Below are 20732 nucleotides of genomic sequence, written 5' to 3'. Positions count from 1 at the left end.
CCTCAGTTAACTGGCAAGATGCTGGTACAACAGCAATTCCCCATTTTGTTCCTATAGCAGCCTTGCACATCCATGAGAGCACCTGCTTCCTCCACAACTCACACCTAATCCAGTTCTTAGAAGTCTCACAGCTACAGGAAGGCCCTCTGGTCCACTACCTCCTGGACAAGAATGAACAGATCAGAGGTTTTGAAAGGGAAAGTTGCAGGACACTCGTCTGTTGTCAGGACTTGGAATCTCTAGGAGAGTCAGAGATGATGTGCTCTAGATTCTGAATTTCATTCTCCCTTGTATGTTTGTATAGTTAAACTATGATGATGTCTTTCATTTTTCAAAATAATGATGCGGAATACTTGATCACATGTTCTTTATTGCTTGGAGCTCTGTAGATTGATGTAGAGAAATTAAATCCTTTGCATCCTTGCAGGGCCGGCTCCAAGCACCAGCATTCTAAGCTAGTGCTTGGGGCGGCAATCTGCAAGGGGTGGCAGTCCATGTGTTTTTGCCACTAAGCAGCGCACCGAATTGCCGCCGTGGATGGTGGGGGCAGTCCATGCGCCATTTGGGCAGCACGCGTGTTTCCGTGGCAGCGGCAATTCGGCAGCAGCTTCTATGTTAGCTGTCCGCGGCGGCGCAGCTTCTGTCTTCTGACTGAAGACAGAAGCTGCTGCTGAATTGCAGCCACCGTGAGAAAAGCGCGTGCCGCCCTAACGGCGCACAGACTGCCTCCGCTGTCCATGGCAGCAATTCGGCACGCTGCTTCGGGCGGCGAGAACAGTAGAGCCAGCCCTGCGTCCTTGCAAAAAGAATCTCTCATCAAATGGGCTGTATAGCTGTTAGGTTGTCCTTTCTTAAACAGTTTATTTTCTATAAACCTCAGATATCCCCAGAGTCTTATGTAGTCTATCATAGGGGAAAATATTTGTTAGAGATGATATATACCAGAGTTCACTTAGTAGTTCTTGTGAACAAAAAGGCTTCTTAGTGGAACTGTTGAAAGTTGAGTAGTATAGTTATTTTGTTGAAATAATATTTGGAATTCATATTTTCTCTGCTAGTAAATCATTATACTTGTACGGCCTGCCTCATATTAAGTGATTTTATCTTTTTCACATTTATAAGTATTAAAGGAAAATGTCCCAAGAGCTATGAAAATTATAACTCTTGTTCTAAAACATAACAACATAGCTAGGAAGACTGACGGGGTCAACAACTACATTAGCACTAGATTGATGGGGGGGGGACACTTAGTAGCTGTATTGCAGGTATTCCAACAAATCACACCATGTCTTTAAAATGTCTTTAAAATGTGGTATTTTTGGAGAAATGTGTTCTTTCAGTATGAAAGAGGATCTATCTCCTGAACAGATACCATTTCAGAATCCAATTAAGTTACTAAAAAGGTATGGTTTCAGAGTAGCAGCCGTGTTAGTCTGTATCCGCAAAAAGAACAGGAGTGCCACAAGTACTCCTGTTTTTTTTTTTTAAAAAGGTATGATTTTTGTTATTGTTGAAGAGGTGAAAGGTAAAGATAAGACTGCAATCAAGATATAAATTCAGTGGAGGAAAACTTTTACATGGTCTGAAAAAGCAAATGAAGCCTGCCAAAATCCTGAACAAACATTTCACTAATTCACTTTCTACATCAGGAAGTTGTATGAGAATCTTGAAAAATAGATTCCTGTAACTAATTTAACAAGGGAGAGACCTTATGTTTTTAAAGGGCATCCAGTGTGCCCTTTTTTCATTAGAAATTCTGTACTAACTCCTCCTTTCTGCGTTCTCTCCTTGTCACTTTGACATTTCCGTCCATGTTTTTGCCAATATTCTCTCCTAAGTAAAATATGAATCTGATAGTTCTTTGAGTTAGAAACTCCTGAAAATGTTCAAGTATAATTGACTTTATGCAAGAAGAGGTTGCCAATCTCTAGTGAGATACTTGATGTACTGTGAATTAGGTCATTTTCTTTTTTTAGTGATTTCACTATAGAGATAAAAGCAGATAGTGCACAGAATATTGAAAAAGTGCCTGTTCCTTAAACTTGTTGTTTTATTGTAGTCTGTTGCTAGAGAGAAAACTCAATCCACTCTTCAAATCTCTCTCTACAAAACCACCTGTGTAGGCCACTTGCGTCTAGACAACTGGAGAGGGTCAGCATGTTCACCTCTTATGTGCCCAATCATAGAAAGCAGAATCTACAGACAATGTACTTCTAGATCGATATTGAGAGCTTGGAGAGGCTTTGTAATCGGATGGCAAGGTTTCCATTGGTTCAGCATGGTAGAAGCTGCTGGGGAAAAAAAAGGTTACCTGACTGTAACCGTCGTTTTTTGAGATGTGAAGACGACATGTATTTTATGTGGGTATGCCTCACCGGAGCCAGAAAACTTTGCCTAGCACTCATGCTCTGGAGCCATAGCCCTTCCCCGGCCATATAGCTGGTCAGGGAGACACAGCCTTCAGTTACTTTGCACCAAACACCAGAATTGCAGACTTCAATGCAGAGGGGATTGAGGGTGGAACTTGTCCATGAACTCAGACCTCGCTGCCCTGTTAACAAAGTCATATCTGGAGAGCAATGCCTGCTGGTTTGCGATGCACTTCTCCAGGGAAGAGGAGGTATAAATCTTTCTTCCCATCAAATCCATCCTCCTTGACGCTTTTGTCTTTGGGAATAGATTTATGACTGCCCTGCTGAGCTCTGTCGTTTGCTGATGTCACAACCAGGGAATTGGGGGCTAGGTGGGAATAGAAACCCTCAAACCCTGGTGTGGAAATGGAAGTATAGTTTCTCTGAATGTTTTGCCATAGAGAGCAATGAAGTTGGGGTATTTCAGAGGACCTTTGCAGGATCCAGGAGAGCCTCATTTATTGGTAGGCCAACTCTCCCTGGAGCTGATGGTTGGAAAACATCCAGGAGTTTATGCATATTCTCCTGGAGGATACCCAAGGTGGCAGGAGGTTCTGATCACCAACGGAGAGGATGATTCCAGCACACTTGGGGAGGATGAGGTAGTTTGCAGCATCAACAATGGATCCTGCTCTTGTACCACAGGATCTGGTTGGAAGTGTCCCGTAGGAATAGAAGGAAGAAATTCAGCGATCACAAGAGTCACTGACGGGACTGGTGATCTTCCTCTGGAGGAAACAGAAGAGTGGGACCTCAGAGACCAAGGAGCATCCCAGGATTTCCAAGGCGGCCACTGGCCATAGAAATAAGAATTGGTATCTAGTAGGCCCTGGGCCAAGAACCTCTGTTCCTACTGCAGGACAGATGCCAATCTCAATACTGATAGTGATCTGAGGGTGATCCCTGGCACTTATCTGGTGAGGAGGTGAGGACGATCCTGATCTGGATCTTGAAGAATCCCAGACGTCCTGTGGTGACAAAGTGGGAGCCAGCACCAATGTGGCAAACAACCAGTTAGAGTTATCTGAAGCACAGTAAGGAGGCAGCATTGGTGTCAGAGAGCAGTGGAGAATTGGCACTGAGTAAAAGACATTCCAACTTGGTACTGGGGAGGCATCAGCGCCAAGGCTGGTACTGCATTTGAGATGACATCTGCCACCAAGAAAACAACAGTGCCGAAGGGATGTCCCAGTGTCAAAGGGGCCTTTGATGCTGGGCCTGGCCTCAACTCCATAGTCTGTGGCCCAGGTAGCATGAGCTACAGGGTAGATGCTCTGCAAAACAGCCAGAAGGCACCAAGGACACAGTGGAGGACAATCTGGTAGACACTAGAAGATCTGAAGAACCCCTGAACCAGTGGAGAGTCCAACTGAGGCAAACCAGGTCTGATGCTACCAAGTATGCCTTCAGCATGGAGACAGTTGGCACTGCTGCTGATACTGTCCATACCTGACTCAACAGACACCCCATGGCCAGAACCAGAATCAATGGTATGGGCCCCTGCTGCTCTCGGCATGGTATCGGGCAGCGGTTCAACAGACCTGCTCCATTCTACATGCCAGAGGAAGTATGGTGTTGGTCATTACTCTTCTTAGAAATGGAGGAGAAGTCTCTGCAAGCCCTAGAATGGTTCTGGTTCATTCTGTGGGACCTTTTCCTTGCCACAACAGAGGAGGGTGAATGGCCCCTTGTCCTCTTGGGGAAAACGCCAGAGTCTGAATGTGGAGAGGCATCGCTTGCCAGATCCAAAGGCAATTGCTGATCAGAGGAGGACCTCCATGCCAAAGCATGCTTCATGGCCTGTTCCAGAAGGTGCTGCTTCAATGGGAAGCCTCTTGCCACCGGCATTCTCTCTGTGAATTACTTGCAGATGGAGCACCTCTCTTTAATGTGTCCCTTGCACAACAAACACCTGGTGCCTGAGTTGCTGTTGGGGTGACCCTCCACAATGGACAATGCTGGACTCCTGCTGAGGGCATCGCACAGGGCAGCCAACTACTTTAGCTAACACTAAACTAACACTTACCTAACTCTAAAGATATTACTATTACTATATACAAGGAAATCCAGTAGTTCTGGCTTAATAGTACAGCTTCAGCTATCTCTGGTTTTACATAAAGAAGAATCTATCTAGAAGAAATATTGAGAGTAAGACTCTGCTGTCCTTGCTTAGAGATCAGACACCTCACTGGAGTTCAAACAAAGGCTTAGTCAACAAAGTAAAGAGTACACGCACAACATTTAAAGCAACTTCTATTTGGTAACGGAAAATCTTTAAAAATGACTTCCATGAAAACCTCTATTCAGTCAGAAATAGTTTCAGTGAAGGCCAGATGAACTAATAGATAGAGATATTAAATTGATTTTAAAAAACCCAAAAGTTATAAAACTAATGGAACAATAAAGAATCAAATTCCAGAAAAAGTGGTCTTTCAAATACAGCGGTGACTCGTGTTTACCACCTTTAGTCAACATGGAACAAAACAAATTTCATTTTCCCCAATTAACATTTACTAACCTTAACTGACATTTTATTATCTGAATATTTACTTTATTTTATTGCAAAAACATTCTAAAGAAGAAAAGTTCATTAAGCAAAGTGTAAACAGTTATGGCCTTCAAAAAATGTATTAATGAATAACATCTCTGTTCCCCTCCAAATGATCACAATGGGATAAGCTAGTAGGACATTATATTCCTTTGGTTGATAGATGAATAAAAGGGATAGACCATGACTTCGGACTGAAGGTATGACTGATGTCAGAATGGATTTTCAAGCAGGATGAAGAGGAAAATTGGGAGAAAACAGCTCCTTTGCATGAACAACTTATTAATTTCAAATTAAATTTTTAAAAGGAAAAATAAAGAGATCCAAAATTAGCAAGACTTATGTTTATTTTTTCATCCAAGTATGCATGTTCATCTTTGTTAGCAACCACACGTAAGTAATTTGGAAACTATTATAGTACTCCGATTCTGTTATTGGTTAGTAGACAAACTAATGAGATTGTTTTATTTCTTATGTACCAAACGTCCTGATAAATCTAAAAAGAAAAGTGTCAGGGGGTAGTGGTGCCACCAGACTCCTCAGAACAAAACATGCTCAACCTATTTCAGATTCACCCTACACTTAGAAATCAATTCCCTACACAGCATGCAAGATTCATCTCCAGCATAACAATGCTTGTAATATCTCTGTGCATCCATCAGGAAAGACTATGTATACTAGCCGAACAAAAGGATAACAGGACTGAATTTGTTTCACAAAACAATAGGTTTTCCTTATTTTGACAGAGACTAAAGGAGAAATAAAAAGATAGCTGAAAAGTTGCAATCCACTGAAGTGAAACTCCACACGTGCTCTTGGCAGGTAGGCACCACAGCATGTATGTCAGTGAAGGTTTAGATTATCTCTAGTGTTTTAATGCTTTCCCTGTGGGTTTTTTCCTGCTTAAGTGAGGGTACTATCTGCAAAGTCCTCATCCTCTTCATATTCAGGTCAGTGTCATGATGCCTGTCAAACTTCCAAAGCCACATTTGAGGAGTAACTTGAGCATATTTTACATGTCCTACTTATTTATACGTGTTAAATTAACTGTGTATTGGCTGCTCAACTATCCTATCCATTATCTGTTTAGGCTCCCCACCATAAGCTGTGATACAACCTGCTGGAAACTTAACACATGGACTCACCATGAAAGCTGGATAAATATTAAATATGTTAGCAACAGAGAAAGGACAGAGACAAATGAGCATTCAGTTTTGAGACACTGGTTTTGGTTTTCTTTCAATATGTATACTGACTCATTAAATATATTTATATTCAGAATAGGGCTGTCAATTAATTGTTGTTAACTCATGTGATTAACTCAAAAAAATTAATTGTGATTAATCACACTGTTAAACAATAGAATACCAATTGAAATTTATTAAATATTTTCAGATGTTTTTCTACATTTTCAAATATATTGATTTCTAATACAACACAGAATACAAAGTCTACAGTGCTCACTTTATATTTTATTACAAATATTTGCAACGTAAAAATGAAACAAGAAATAGTATGTTTCAATTCACCTCATACAAGTTCTGTAGTACAATCTCTATCATGAAAGTGCAACTTACAAATGTAGATTTATTTTTTTGGTAACATAATTGCTCTCAAAAGCAAAACAATGTAAAACTTTAGAGCTTACAAGTCCACTCAGTCCTACTTCTTGTTCAGCCAATCACTAAGACAAACAAGTTTGTTTACATTTGCAGGAGATAATGCAGCTCTCTTCTTATCTACAGTGTCACCTAAAAGTGAGAATAGGTGTTCGTATGGCACTTTTGTAGCTGGCATTGCAAGGTATTTGTGTGCCAGATATGCTAAACATTTATATGCACCTTCATGCTTTGGCCACCATTCCAGAGGATATGCTTCCATGCTGATGACACTCATTAAAAAATAATGCATTAATTAAATTAAATTTGTGACTGAACTCCTTGGGGGAGAACTGTATGTCTTTGGCTTTGTTTTACCCGCATTCTGCCATATATTTCACAGTAGAGCAATCTCAGATGATGACCCAGCACATGTTTGTTTTAAGAACACTTTCATAGCAGATTTGACAAAACACAAAGATACCAATGTAGATTTCTAAAAATAGCTACAGCACTCGACCCAAGGTCTAAGAATCAGAAGTGCCTTCCAAAATCTGAGAAGGACAAGGTGTGGAGCATGCTTTCAGACACCTTAAAAGAGCAACACTCCGATGCGGAAACTACAGAACCCAAACCACTAAAAAAGAAAATCAACCTTCTGCTGGTGGCATCTGACTCAGATGATGAAAATGAACATGCACCAGTCCACTCTGCTTTGGATCGTTATCAAACAGAACCCATGATCAGCATGGATCCACGTCCTATGGAATGGTGGTTGAAGCACGAAGGGACATATGAATCTTTAGCGCATCTGGCACATAAATATCTTGTGATGATGGCTACAACAGTGCCATGCAAGCGCCTGTTCTCACTTTCAGGGGACGCTGTAAACAAGAAGCAGGCACCATTATCTCCTGCAAACTGTAACCAAGTTTGTTTGTCTGAGTGGCTGAAGTAGGATTGAGTGGACTTGTAGGCTCTAAAGTTTTACATTGTTTTATTTTTCAGTGCGGTTATTTTTTGTACATAAATCTACATTTCTAAATTCAACTTTCATGATAGAGACTGCACTACAATATGTGTATGAAGTGAACTGAAAAATACCATTTCTTTTGCTTTTTACAGTGCAAATATTTGTAATAAATAAATATAAAGTGAGCACTATACAGTTTGTATTCTGTGTTGTAATTGAAATCAATATATTTGAAAACATAGAAGACATCCAAAAATATTTAAAGAAATGGTATTCCATTATTTAACGTGATTAATCAAACAATTAATTTTTTTAATCGCTTGACAGCCCTAATTCAGAATATTTTTAAATAATCTGACCAATTTTTGTCTTACTTGCCAGTATAGAGAGCTAAGCCAATAATCTGCAAATGTTCACAGACATACAAACTTTTATGTAAAAAAAAACAAAATAACAAAATAAAAAAAAAACAAAAAAACTTTTCACTTACTATTAAGCTATTAATAGAATTTTGGCTGATTCTGCAGAAGTATAATACGGTTCTTTAACTCAAATTTTATGTATATTTAGTATATTAATGAAATTGGACCCTTTATTACACATGCTTAATCATATTAAGCCAACATGTGTACGTGTAACACTATTTTGACCCATTGTCTTTGGGGTTTTTGTTTTTAAATTCAAATACCACATGCTTGCCATTTAGTAAAAGAATGTACTTACTAAAATAAAAACAAAGTAAAACCCCAACCAAACCACCAAAAAAAGCCAAAGCAAAGAAAACCACAACAAAATCCCCAGCAACGCACCCAAACTGAACATATAGCACTTCACTGATGCTATTGTGCATGTGTACATTTACTATCCTTCCCATCTACTCCCAAGGCTGTTGCATTTGGAAAAGGAACCAACCCATGGATTATTTGGGTTATGCTGATTTGTCACTGGGTGCAAATCAAAGAGTTTTATAATTACTTGTTGTGATGTTGTCTAATTAAAATATAACCATGCAAATCATTATTGCTACCACTGTTATATAATTGCAACAAAGCTTATACAAAGTGCAACGCATGGCCAGAAAGGATTAAGCATCCTGCAGGATAATTGACCCAGAGTCAACCTGTAAAGACATGTCAGAAATGGTAAATTAGGGCCATTCTATGGTAGATTGGCTAGAACTTTGAAATACAAACCTATATTGTTAGAAATTACAGGTGATACTAATTGTACGTGTGTACCTATATCTTGTTAAGATGTTAGTCATGTAAACAGACAGTTCCTGTCTGTCACTCTAGCTACTGATTCAGAGATCAAAAGGAAATATTAACACTTAGATGAATCTTGGGTGCAATAATGTAATTGTCTACATGTCTCTTTGAAGTTTGTGATAGACTGCCTAATGAATAAACTGCCTTGTGTTACTTTGGGTAACTAATTACCGGTGATTGCTTATTGTTCACTGAAGGACGCCAACCTATCAAAAAAAGGCCTAAAACTGTATAAAAAAGGGCTTGAGTCCTGATCCTTTTTCTCAGACCTGCTTAATGCTTCATGCAGGGGAAGCTTGAGTCAAAAGGTTTAAATCTCCAGAATCCCAATCTGGAATCACTCTGAATGCAAACATTGGACTATGACCGATGAGCTAATTCTGAAAGAACTCTTTGCAACTACAAATCCCACCATCTCTGCTATGAATCTGAATCTCAAGAATTGCACTCATGTCTGTATGTTAACTGATCTTTTAACCAATACCCTCTCTCTCTCCCCTTTTTAAATAAATTTTAGTTTAGTTAATAAGAATTGGCTGTAAGTGTGTATTTGGGTAAAATCTGAAATATTCATTAACCTGCAGGGCAATCTGTCAGATCCTTTGAGAGTGGTAGAACTTTTTTATACGATGAATAGGGTTTTCAGTAATCCTCATCATATTTGCCTTGGGTGGAGGCCTAAGGCTGGGTTGCTTTAAAGGAACTGTGTTGTTAGCTTCTATAATAACTCACTGGTTACCCAGAAGCCGTTTTATGCTGGTTTGGTCAATCTAAGTATTTGAATATCCACCAGCTTTGGGGATTGCCTGCCCCATTCTTTGCAGTTCACCCTAGTTGAGTGACCTCAGTTGGCTCCCCTGGGACTCCAGTCACACTTGTAAACTCATAAAAACATAGACTCTGTGCCTTGCTTAATCTTATCAAGATAAGACTCTGAAGCAAAAGAAAAAAAAAGATCTATCTTATCCTGTTTTAACAAAACTCTATAGTTTTAAGATCTCAGAGGGAGATTTTCAAAGGTACAAAAGGGAGTTAGGTGCCCAGCATGCAAATGTATATATATGTATTGAAAGTTGTATTTTGGTTTATGAAAGGAAAATGTTGCCTTTACCTTATTGATAAGTATGACGATATCCCCTTCTTTGATTGTTAGTTCATCTTCATTCTGTGCTTCATATGGAAATATTACTTTGCAATACTCCTTGACTGAAAGGAAAAATGTGCAATTCAATAAACGATAATCTTATAACATTTTTATCCAGCTATTTCACTACAAATATAATCACATTATACTTTGTAAGTGTCTCTATATAAGATATTGTTTTATCTTTTTGCTATTTGTTTCTCTGTAGATTGCAGACCTTCAGAAATTGCATGAAATATTCAGAAGTTCTGTATTGACAATTCCTGCATTTATCAGCTAGGAAGAAAAAAAAGAGTTTTGTAACCACGTCATGAACCATTTCCACCAAAATAAATGTAAGCGTTTGTTCTTTCCATCAATGCTTCTGTATTTCTTTCCAAAGGCTCACAGAAATTAGAGATGGAAAAGACTTAGGAGGCCAGATAGTCCATTTATCCTCCTGCCAAAGCAAGACAATAGATATTTCTAATCTGGTGAGTCAAAATAATAAAAAATAAAATGGAAAGATGATTCATAAATATTTCCTTGTATATACATTATTAATGGATGTTTTCCAACATTACTATAAAGTTTTTTCCTCCTTTCTTTCTTCACTGTCTATAAATAATGTGTCTTCTCAGTTCTCAGATACCAAACACACCTACTCTTAATCAACAACACAACTGTCGTAAAAAAAAAATCAATTAATTATGACTTGTTGTTATGCAGCGAAGACAAGAGTGCCAATCCTCACTGAGAAGTTACAAAGACATAGGATCATTCATTTCTGGTATTAGAGTATATATATCAAAATATACAATATTTTAAATCAGTCCTCTACTAGAAGGATAGCTGGATCCTTTGTAGATTAATATGAAAGTAATTACAAAATATACATCTATATAAGACAGTGCATGGGGATGCACTGTGCTTGAACAATTAGACTGTTTAAATGAGGGTAAGGGTCTTTTCTGGTTCACATATTATTACTTAGCAGGGGATGAATTTTAAGTTGCTGTGAAGTGAGTATGTCAAGATCTCTCTGGCTCATGGCTCTCTTCTTGCCAGACAGGAAAACTAGTACATGAACCATCCGTTTGTAGCCAGGAGTGGCGCCAGGATTTTTGGCGCCCTAGGCGGGGGTCCTTCCGCGCTCCCGGTCCTTGGCGGCAATTCTGCGGCGGGGGGGTGGTCCTTCCGCGCTCCTGGTCTTTGGGGCATTTTAGTGGCAGATCACGGAGCAAGTGAAGGACCCGTCGCCGAATTGCTGCTGAAGACCCGGAATGCGGAAGGACCCCCCTGCTGCAGAATTGCCACCGAAGACCCAGAGCGCGGAAGGACCCCCCGCTGCCAAACTGCCGCCGAGGGTGGCAAAATGCCATGCCCCCCCCCCCAAATCCTAGCACCCTAGGCGACCGCCTAGGTTGCCTAAATGGAAGCACCGGCCCTGTTTGTAGCCTTTTTCCTCCTCTGAAGAAATAATGATTAGGAAAGGAGGATGAAAAACCTTCTAGAAAGATCCTCTGATGACAAGAGCCAAGGAGGAAGAGGCTGATTCTCCTGCTGCTTTCCAGAAATAGAGAACATCCTTCAATAACAATTTCCAAATACTATTATTTATGTATTAGCTGCTCAGAACAAAAGAACAGTCTCCAAGGATTCTGCATGGGAGAACCTGAGACCCACACTTAGGATTTGAGGGGGGATGAGAGTGACTAACTACCAGTCTGTAAGTTGAGTCTTGTACCTCTCCATTTTTTCTCTGGGGTCAAGCAAGGAAGTTACTCCAGATCAACATATTGAGCAGCTCCTCTGGGGTGCTTGACCTCATATCACTGTAGGAGGGAGCAGGCACAGTAGTGGAGATATGGGGATGGAAGGCTTATGTGCACTGATCTAGAACAGCTGGTTGTGGAGCAAGTGAACTGCAAGGAGAGAGAGACTGATAAAATCCACTATGTTCTCATCATTTCATTTGCATGTGGGCTATCATAATAATTTTGTCTTTAGAGAATCTACACACCACAAAGAAAGATTTTGACAAATAACAGATGCAATAAATATATACAGAGCTGGTACCAATTTAAGGCTGTATTGCAAAAAAGTGTGCGCAGCATCTTGTGTAAAGCCTCTTGTTATTAGGCAGGACCTTAATGATTCATTTTTATGACACAGAATGGAATGTTGGGAGGGGCTGTTGGAGGAAGTGATTTTCCTTTTTGAATGAGACTCGGGAGACTTTGCATTCTCAGGTGAATACATTATTCCTCCATGAATTAACTGGATGTTATGTTCTCATTATCAGGTAGGAAACAATGCACAGCAGTCTACGGTGAATCAATAGAAAGAAAGTATTACATTAGAATTAAAACCCCAGTGCTCTCAGAGAAGGGCTCACAGAAAAGGGCAATATACCTAGGTGTTCATAACCCTTATGAGAGTGTAGTCATATGGGTGACTGCATAAAAAAGATGAATCAACTTTCAAGCCTCTGGAAAGGATAACTGTTTAGGAGAAGTAAAAATAAATAGTCAAAGGCTCAATAGGGCAGATACATAAAATCATATTTACAAAATGAGGTAATATTCTACTTTTCTTCATCACATTAAGACTTCCATAATCATCTAAGCCCAATATAACAACAGGATTAAAATGTGCTTACTTCCAGCAATCATGTTTAGACAGACTAAACGAAAGGGACAGATTCTAATCTCAGACACACAGCATGTATGTATACAAAAATAAAATTTTCTGAGTCATGTCAACAATCAAGGTCAGACTCAAGCCCATGAAATGTAATGGGATGTTGCTTTTTCAGCCTATTACGGTGGTTGTCAACAAAGAGGTGAGATACACTGGGTATTTACACTGAAAAACTACCTCCTAGAGACCTCAATGGAATTGACTTTTTTTAAAAAAAAATGAGATCAACAGTAAATGAGCAGTGAAAACAATGGCTGCCAGTAGAAATCTGACAAATGATAGCTGTAGACAATAACAAAATAGACACAAGCCAAACTATCCCGCTGCACCAAAAAGAAAATGTTTGTATAGCCCCTATATTTAGTACTCCCAGCTGCCAGTTTTGTACCCCTTCTTCATCAGCATCACACTGCGGACTAGTATACAAGGCACACAAACTTGCAGCACTCTTCTTAAGTTCCACCAAATGCCTTGAAACTTCTCTTTGACCTAATGTAAAAGTACGTTTTTAAAATAAGACTCTCTCTCAAACATATGCACATGCAAATTTTGGCAAAGAAATACTGGGGGGAGAGGGGAAGAGAAAGACATACAATTTGATGATTTTCAGTTCTTACTTAATGCTGTAAAATGATATTGTTATGTTTACTCTTTCAAATTATATAAAGTGCCAATAAAAAAACTTGAATCCTAACTCTTCCCCCCACCCACCCCTCCAAAAAAGGAGAAATAACCCTTCTTCCTCAATTCACATTCCTCAGGAAACAGACTGAGTGAATAGACAGGCCTTAAAATTGCTCCTGAAAATTAACAAACTCAACCTCTTTTGCAGTGGGCTCCAATTATGGGCCTCTGCACTCTTAACTGTGGCCGAAGGAGTTGTCATCCTTTTTTTTTTTTTTAAATGGTGAAGCAGACTTGACTGAATAATCTATAACTACCACCAATTCTAATGCCTAAATACTTAGCAGTTTATATTCTCTCACTCTACCCTGTGTCTTCAGGTAAAACGCCTTTCTAATACTACTCCATTTCCCTGATATTTTTACTAAATAACATAATGTAACTTTTGTTACATCAAGATGTTTGAGTTCCTCAGAAAGCTTTTCCCTGACTTTATCAAAGCCCATACAACCCATAAAAGGGGATCAATTGTTTCTTCCACCTTAGGGAGTACACATAGTCCATCTTTGTGTCTATTTATTAAAAAAATAATTTTATTTAAGCCACAATGGCTAGTTAGTACTCTACACTAAATTATTTCACTTTTTCTGCTCAGGCTCTGATGTATTTTGTTATCCTCAGCTGTATGGCACAATTAAAAAATCTTCTTCCACGTTCTTCATTAATCCCAAATTTTTGCCATTCCTTTTTTAGGTTTTTCTGTACTAGGCTTTTAAATTTCTGTTTACTCAAGGGTATTTCTATGCCAGTCCTTTCATTTCATTGTCCGCCTTTTCATTCCCTGTAATCCCGATATGCTCTGGGATCCAAGCTAATGCTACACGCATCCCCATCTGTAGTAACTTTCATTAGAAATCTAAATTCATTGATTAAATCACTTCTACATACCGAAACACCTTTTTTTATCATCATAAGATCTCAGACTGAGTTAAAAAAAAAAAAGAGAATGACCACTTCAGCTGGGAGTACACACCAGATCTGATTTAATGCTAGCATTATTACTAGTGTGGCTGTCATGACAGCTATAAAAATCAGATGTTCTGTTAGATGTACTAATGCCAACTTTTGGTATACAATATGCTGCCCCTACCCTTCCTGTTTTTTCTTTTTTGGATCCATCCATATATATTTGAAAAAAACACTACTTTTCATTTATATACTGGTACACTTCGTTTTTATTACCTACTGTCTCTTTTTTATGCTTAAATTTATAAAATAAATCTAAATCTGCATTTGGACATGCAACTTTCCATCTATAACTAATTTTTCCATGACTAATAGTTTTGACTTTGTTTAGCTTTTCCTTGCCTTTCAACTTCTGCTTCCACACTTTAACTCAATCATGTGGATTTCTATCATCATAGGCTATCATTCACCTATCAAATTTTTAACATTCCTTGTATATTTGTTTGGTATTTTCCTCATTGCAATTCCCATTAACTTTTGGCCCAGAAAGTTAGGTCCAGTAATTTCATTCGCAGTGTAACTGGCATTTCACTAGAAGCTATCTGTAGTGTGTATATGAGTGTAGTAATAAATGAACCGAATACAACTTGCAGTGCCAGTGCTTATATTAAATCTAATATTTTAAGTTCTGATTTTGATGCTGACCCAAAAGCTTGGCAGCCATAGCCAATAACTGGGTCAATTAAAGCTCTGTAAAGTATCAACAGTGTTTTCTTATTTGCCCCCCAAGCAGTCCCAGCCAAACTTATAAGCAGGTTACTACTTCCTGTATGTTTATCTTTAACACAGTCTATATGATCTTTCCAAAGTAATTTATTATTAAATATTACCCCTAGAAATTAAAACTTTTTACCTATGTCGATTTGTTCTCCATACCAATACAGTTGACATTCCTTTATAACTTTCCGTATCGTAAAGACTAATACTTTGATTTTAGTGATGGAGAACTTGAAACCTCATGCATTCCCCAGTCAGAGGTCTTTTGTAATGCTTTGTTGATTCTCTTTTTCTCCTACTTCAGTATTCCTACTCCTAACCCACAGAGCACAATCATCTGCAAATAAAGTGACGTCTACTCTGGCACTTATTCATGTTGGGAGATTATTTATTATAATATTAAAGACAGTCATGCTGATAACATTTCCTCATGGTGTATCATTTTTAACTTTACATACCGTATATTTGACATAATTTTCCCAACTCTGACCTGCCTGGTTTTTTAACTCAATAATTCTCTAATCCACCCATATATTCTTCTTCTTATCCCTTGTGCGCCTATTTTGTGCAACAAGATTCCTTCCACAGCATGTCATAAAACTTTTCAATATCTATGAAGATAGCTATCACAAAACCTTTGTGACCCATATAGTTTCTAATTTAACAATTTGATCAATGGTGCATCTTCTCCAAAAACCAATCTGCACCTCATCTACACTATTTTCCAAATAGGCAGCCAATCTTTTATCCATCATTCTCTCCATCCTTTTTATCCAGGCAGGCTGTAAGGGCAATAGGTCTACAGGCACCACTTCCGTAGAGTTTGCCTGGTTTCTGCATTTGTATGTTTTTGACTGTTTGCCTGGTTTTTGCACTGGAACTACAGCACATTTCTATTCGATTCTTATCACTCCTTTTCCCCAAGTAGTATTATTGTCATGACCCCAGGTCTTGAATCCAGGCCAGAAGGATTCCTGGGAGAAGTGACACTCCAATCCTCCACCTGGCAGCCTGTTGACAACGGCTTACCTGGGACCCACCAAACCCTGCCCCACTGTGAGGCTCCACCCCTGAAATCCAACTGGTGGAATCCCAGAGCAGCTGACTGGTCTACTGGCAGCAGGAGGAACAGGAAGCTTCACCCTGTTCTGGACTGTATGCCTTGTGTTTCCTGCTCTGTGGCTTGATTTCCTGGAATCCATACCAGGCTTGACTCTTGGTATCTGACTTGTGGTTCCTAACCTCCAGTTATTCTCCTGCCTCTGACCCTCTAGTATCCTGATCTGGCCTGACTCTGGTTCTCAAGTCGTGGTTCTGACCTCTAGTTTGTCTTCTGCTTCTGACCTCCTAATATCCTGACCCAGCCAACTTTTGACTCTGGTGTATTGCAGACTCTGTCTCTGCTAGGTCTGGCCTCCCATAACCAGGCCATGACAGATATACAACTACAAGAGAACCCTCAAACTGCTTTCAAAGAGATATTTAAACACTATGTTGCATATATTATCTTTTCATAGGGATATATTCTTGCTGATATCAGTAGCTTTCTCAAGTTCCCACATACAAAACCATTCGTTCAGTAAATAAAGATAAAGATACCAACTACACTGTTCATGATTCTCTTCAATGAATTGTATTTTATTCTTGTAGAAAACCCCCCTTTGATTTTCATCATTATTCATCCCTCAAAAGCTTCTACTAAAACTTCTGCTTTCTCATTATCAGAACATCTCACTATTTTGTCAGTCCCAATGTGGGAATGTGACTCCTCTTGGTCTGAATTCCATTTATTCTTCTAATTTGCCATTACATTTCTGATGTCTTGGTATCTTTATTTATCTGCCCACAGTACTTCTTCACATGCTCTTTGGTTTGTTTTTTTTTATAAGTCTTTGCGCCGTTGCCTTACTTCTTTTACACGTCATTAGATCTTCAATGTTAATTGCAATTTTTGGTTTTTAAAGGCTTTATTCCTTTATTTAACTGCCATTTTGCACTTCTCACTCCACCATGGAAGTATGGTTTTGTTCTGGGGTACTTCAATATCTTAGGCATGGCTAGAGTAGCTGCTGCTATTAATCCTTTTACTATATTCTCATTGAAATTCTCTGTCATCATTCACATAAACCTTTCTTAAAATTCCAGGTGGGTAATCTTCCATTACATTCAACCCTACCTTGCCCTTGAAAAGTAATATGTATGCGGACATGATCACTCCCCATTCCTTCTTCCTTATGCGTTTCCCAGTTGTGTCTATTTGCAATATCTGCTGTTATAATTTCCAGGACTGAGCAAGACAGATTACCATCTGTGCATTAAATTGAGTTGGGGTTTCATTGTTTAAAACCACTACATTGTTTTCATCAACAAAACTCCTGAGGCAGTCTGTATTAAAAAGAAAAAAATGTATTTGACTAATTTAAAGTCCATTCCCTAGGCCACACCCTGTGATTTTTAAAATGAAGTGTTTTAACCTGGCCTTTTACTATGGAGGGCAATACAGGGGAACCTTCTCTTGAGCTTCCTCTTATCACTCCTGGGTTCTGGCTGCTCCATTGCCATCTTCCCCACCAGGCTGTAGGAGTCCCAGGGAGAATAGAATAGGAGCTCAACTGGCTGTGCCTAATCCCAGAAAAAAACATGGAGTAAACATGGCTCCCCACTTCCATACCATCACTCAGGACAGTGGGAAAAGGTATCAGAGAACTAACAGCTCTCTGATTCTCTCCCACAGCCTGAGCCCCCAGGTTACAGCAGTCCAGGGGCTGCTTTAAATTGTGTAGACTGGCTATAGTCTCCAAGGAACAATACCCCACGACGGGAGCTAGAATGCAGCTCACTCCAGCTACTCACCCTCCATGCCCCAGAATCTGTTCGAAAGTCCTGAACACAGCTCCTTGATCTATTTGAGATGTTTGGCACTCAGGCAAAAAGCCCAGCTTTACTGAAAGAAGCGGGCAAGCAAGTTCCAAAGTTAAGGATAACTTGGAAACTGCAACTAGTGCAGAATGTGGATGCCTAATTACTTAGGTTGGTGCATGGGTCATATTTCTTTCACACACCACAGATTGCACTGGCTTGAAATGTATTTCCAGTGGCAATTCGAAGTATTATGTATAAAGCCCTATATCGTTTGGAGTCCCATTTATCTTTAAAGACCAACTTTCTCCTTGTTTTCTTACCAGACTCTAAAGATCAGATGTGGCATTCAAGCAGACAGTCCACAGATGCGCACATCTAGAGGCCAAAATAGGGCAATTCTCCAGGGAAGGTCCATGACTCTGGAGCTTGCATTCCCTCTCAGTCCAAGTGGAGGCATAATCCTCTTTTTAAGTCTGATCCTGCTTCTTCCTTGTTAGACAACTAGTATGATACACTGCAATAAACTTACTTCAGTCTGACACAGCACAAGCACTATGCTAGATTTGTACTTCAGCTTACTTGAAAATTGATTAAAAACACTATCCACATACATTTGACTCTGAAAACCAGTTATTTAGCTCTCCACAGGGAGTCTAAATTCACGTACCAACTGAGTTGGGTGCACACGCTAATGGAGTTTGGATAGATAAATCAAAACTACAACACAGTCTGAAAGAAGAAGCCTAAAATTAAGTGAGATTAATCCTATTACTGATATCACATGTTTCTATAAATGGAGGAAGAGAAGCTAGAGCACAAAAGACCACACACACACAATTAAATGAGATAAGACTGCAACTCTGTTGCAAAGACAAACAAACACACAACACAACTCAAACCCAAATCCAAGGGTACAGCAGAATTTAGTTTTACTGCTCAATATCTATAGAGATCATTAGAGTCATGATCAAAAACTGGATTACCCAAATAGATCTTTCCACAGAATTTCACCATGTATATGGAGAACATCAGAACACTGCCTCACCATCGTAGAAACAAAGAAAATGTAACAACCTTGAATAAATTAGAACCGCTCTAATCCAGATTAACTAATCTTTACATTTTATAATTTGTACCAAAAGGTATCTTCTGCCTACTACTCAGGAATATCAGACACAGCATTATAAAAGAGTTCATTATAAGAATTTGTTACTTTTACAAAATATAATACAGTTACACACATTATGAAACACCATGAAGTACCTGAAAGTAAATTACAATGCATTTTGTGCTACATTATCCATATTTTTCTATTGCATTTATTTACATTCTAAATTGGCAATGTCAATCATTTGCAATAGTTCTCTCAGTTAATTAGCAGTGTTCTGGTGTACAGATTTTCAGAATCCAATTTCATATACTTATAATAATGGATAAATATTTCCTAAAACACAACCTTATCACTACAGGCTAGTGCCCCTCTCACAAAAAGCAACTCCAACCCACAACAAACACACATCTCCCCACAACGTATTCTATATCAAAAGCATATAAAATATATGGACACCCATTATCAGCATTACCCCCACAAAAACCCAACACAGCACATGATATATCAGTCTTCCCCTACAAAAATCACTCCTATAAACTCATGAGAAACCTTCAATGACATTCCCCCTTGCCTTCTTTTTCTGCTGCCTCCCTATACCCTGGGGACTCTCTCACATATTCTGCTCCCTCAAGCTCTACAGGCTCTTTCACCTCCTCTTTGCCCTTGGAGCCCCGAGGTCCCATGTCTTTCTCACCCCAGTCTTTGAGGGCCCTTCTTTCACTCTGATGGTTCTCCAGCTCTGAAGTGCTTTCTCCTCCTTGTCTCTCAGATCCCGGAGGACCCTTCCTCCTGTCCTTTTTTCTCTCTGAAAGCCAGAGGACCCCTTTTTCTTCCCATATTATCCCTTTCAGGGTTCAAAGGGTCCCTTCTACTGTACCCATACATAGATCCTCACTCTTTTTGGCTGCCATGGACTGGTAGAAGCCCACTGTGTTGTCTGCATGGTTAAATGAGCAAAGGGACCAGAACGCACAGAGTTTAGTTGCACGCCTGCTGGACTGGCTACTACCTGCTGCACTCCCTTTTTCCTCATGTCACTAGAGTCACAACAAAGAGAGGGCTCTTGAATTGGATGTGGGGAGAACAGAGAACCAAATATTACTCGGCACTGGGTACTCCTCTTGTGGAATGATAGGCCAATAAAGAGACAGGAGGGCTCACTCAGTTGGGCAGAGAGGGTAGAAGGGAAGTAAAGCTGCTCCCCATTTTCTGTTTGTGGGCTACAACCACCATGCAGTCTCACACTGCAGCTGTTGCTATGCAACTGAGAGCAAGAAGCATCAACGTTAGCCAAGGAAAGGACGGTTCTGTGGTGGCACGCCAATCTTCCTGCTGCTCTGCAGGCCAGCAATGTACTCATAGACTCATAAGAATGGCTATACTGGGTCAGATTAATGGTCCATCTTGCAACAGTGGCCAATGCCAGGGGCTTCAGAGGGAATGAACAGAACAGGTAATCATCAAGTGATCCATCCCTGCCCATTCCCAGCTTCTGACATAGATTAGGGATGCTTCAGAGAATAGTTTTGCACCCTTCCCCATCCTGGCTTATAGACATTTATCCAGTTCTTTTTAAAACCCTGTTATAGTCTTGGACTTCACAACATCCTCTGGCAAAGAATTCCACAGTTTTACTGTGCATTGTATGAAGAAATCCTTCCTTGATTGTTTGTTTTAAACCTGCTGTTTAATTTCATTTGGTGACCCCTAGTTCTTGTGTTATGAGAAGGAGTAAATAATACTTAGAATCATAGAATATCAGGGTTGG

At 39.5% G+C, this 20732-nt stretch overlaps 1 protein-coding gene across 4 annotated transcripts in view; it reads right to left on the bottom strand.

The window, feature by feature from the left end:
- The window catches only part of SH3KBP1 (SH3 domain containing kinase binding protein 1), a 333403-nt gene that overhangs the window by 57542 nt on the left and 255129 nt on the right, over positions 1-20732 (bottom strand). For all 4 annotated transcript variants that reach the window (XM_032777988.2, XM_032777990.2, XM_032777992.2 and 1 more), the window contains one exon: positions 9910-10004. In XM_032777988.2, the coding sequence (XP_032633879.1) occupies positions 9910-10004 (95 nt within the window). The remainder of the gene's footprint in view (positions 1-9909; positions 10005-20732) is intronic.

This window comes from Chelonoidis abingdonii, chromosome 1, assembly GCF_003597395.2.
Source record: "Chelonoidis abingdonii isolate Lonesome George chromosome 1, CheloAbing_2.0, whole genome shotgun sequence".
NCBI classification, from domain to species: domain Eukaryota; kingdom Metazoa; phylum Chordata; order Testudines; family Testudinidae; genus Chelonoidis; species Chelonoidis abingdonii.
Note: the sequence above shows the minus strand (reverse complement) of the source record. Positions and strands in the feature narration are given on the sequence as shown.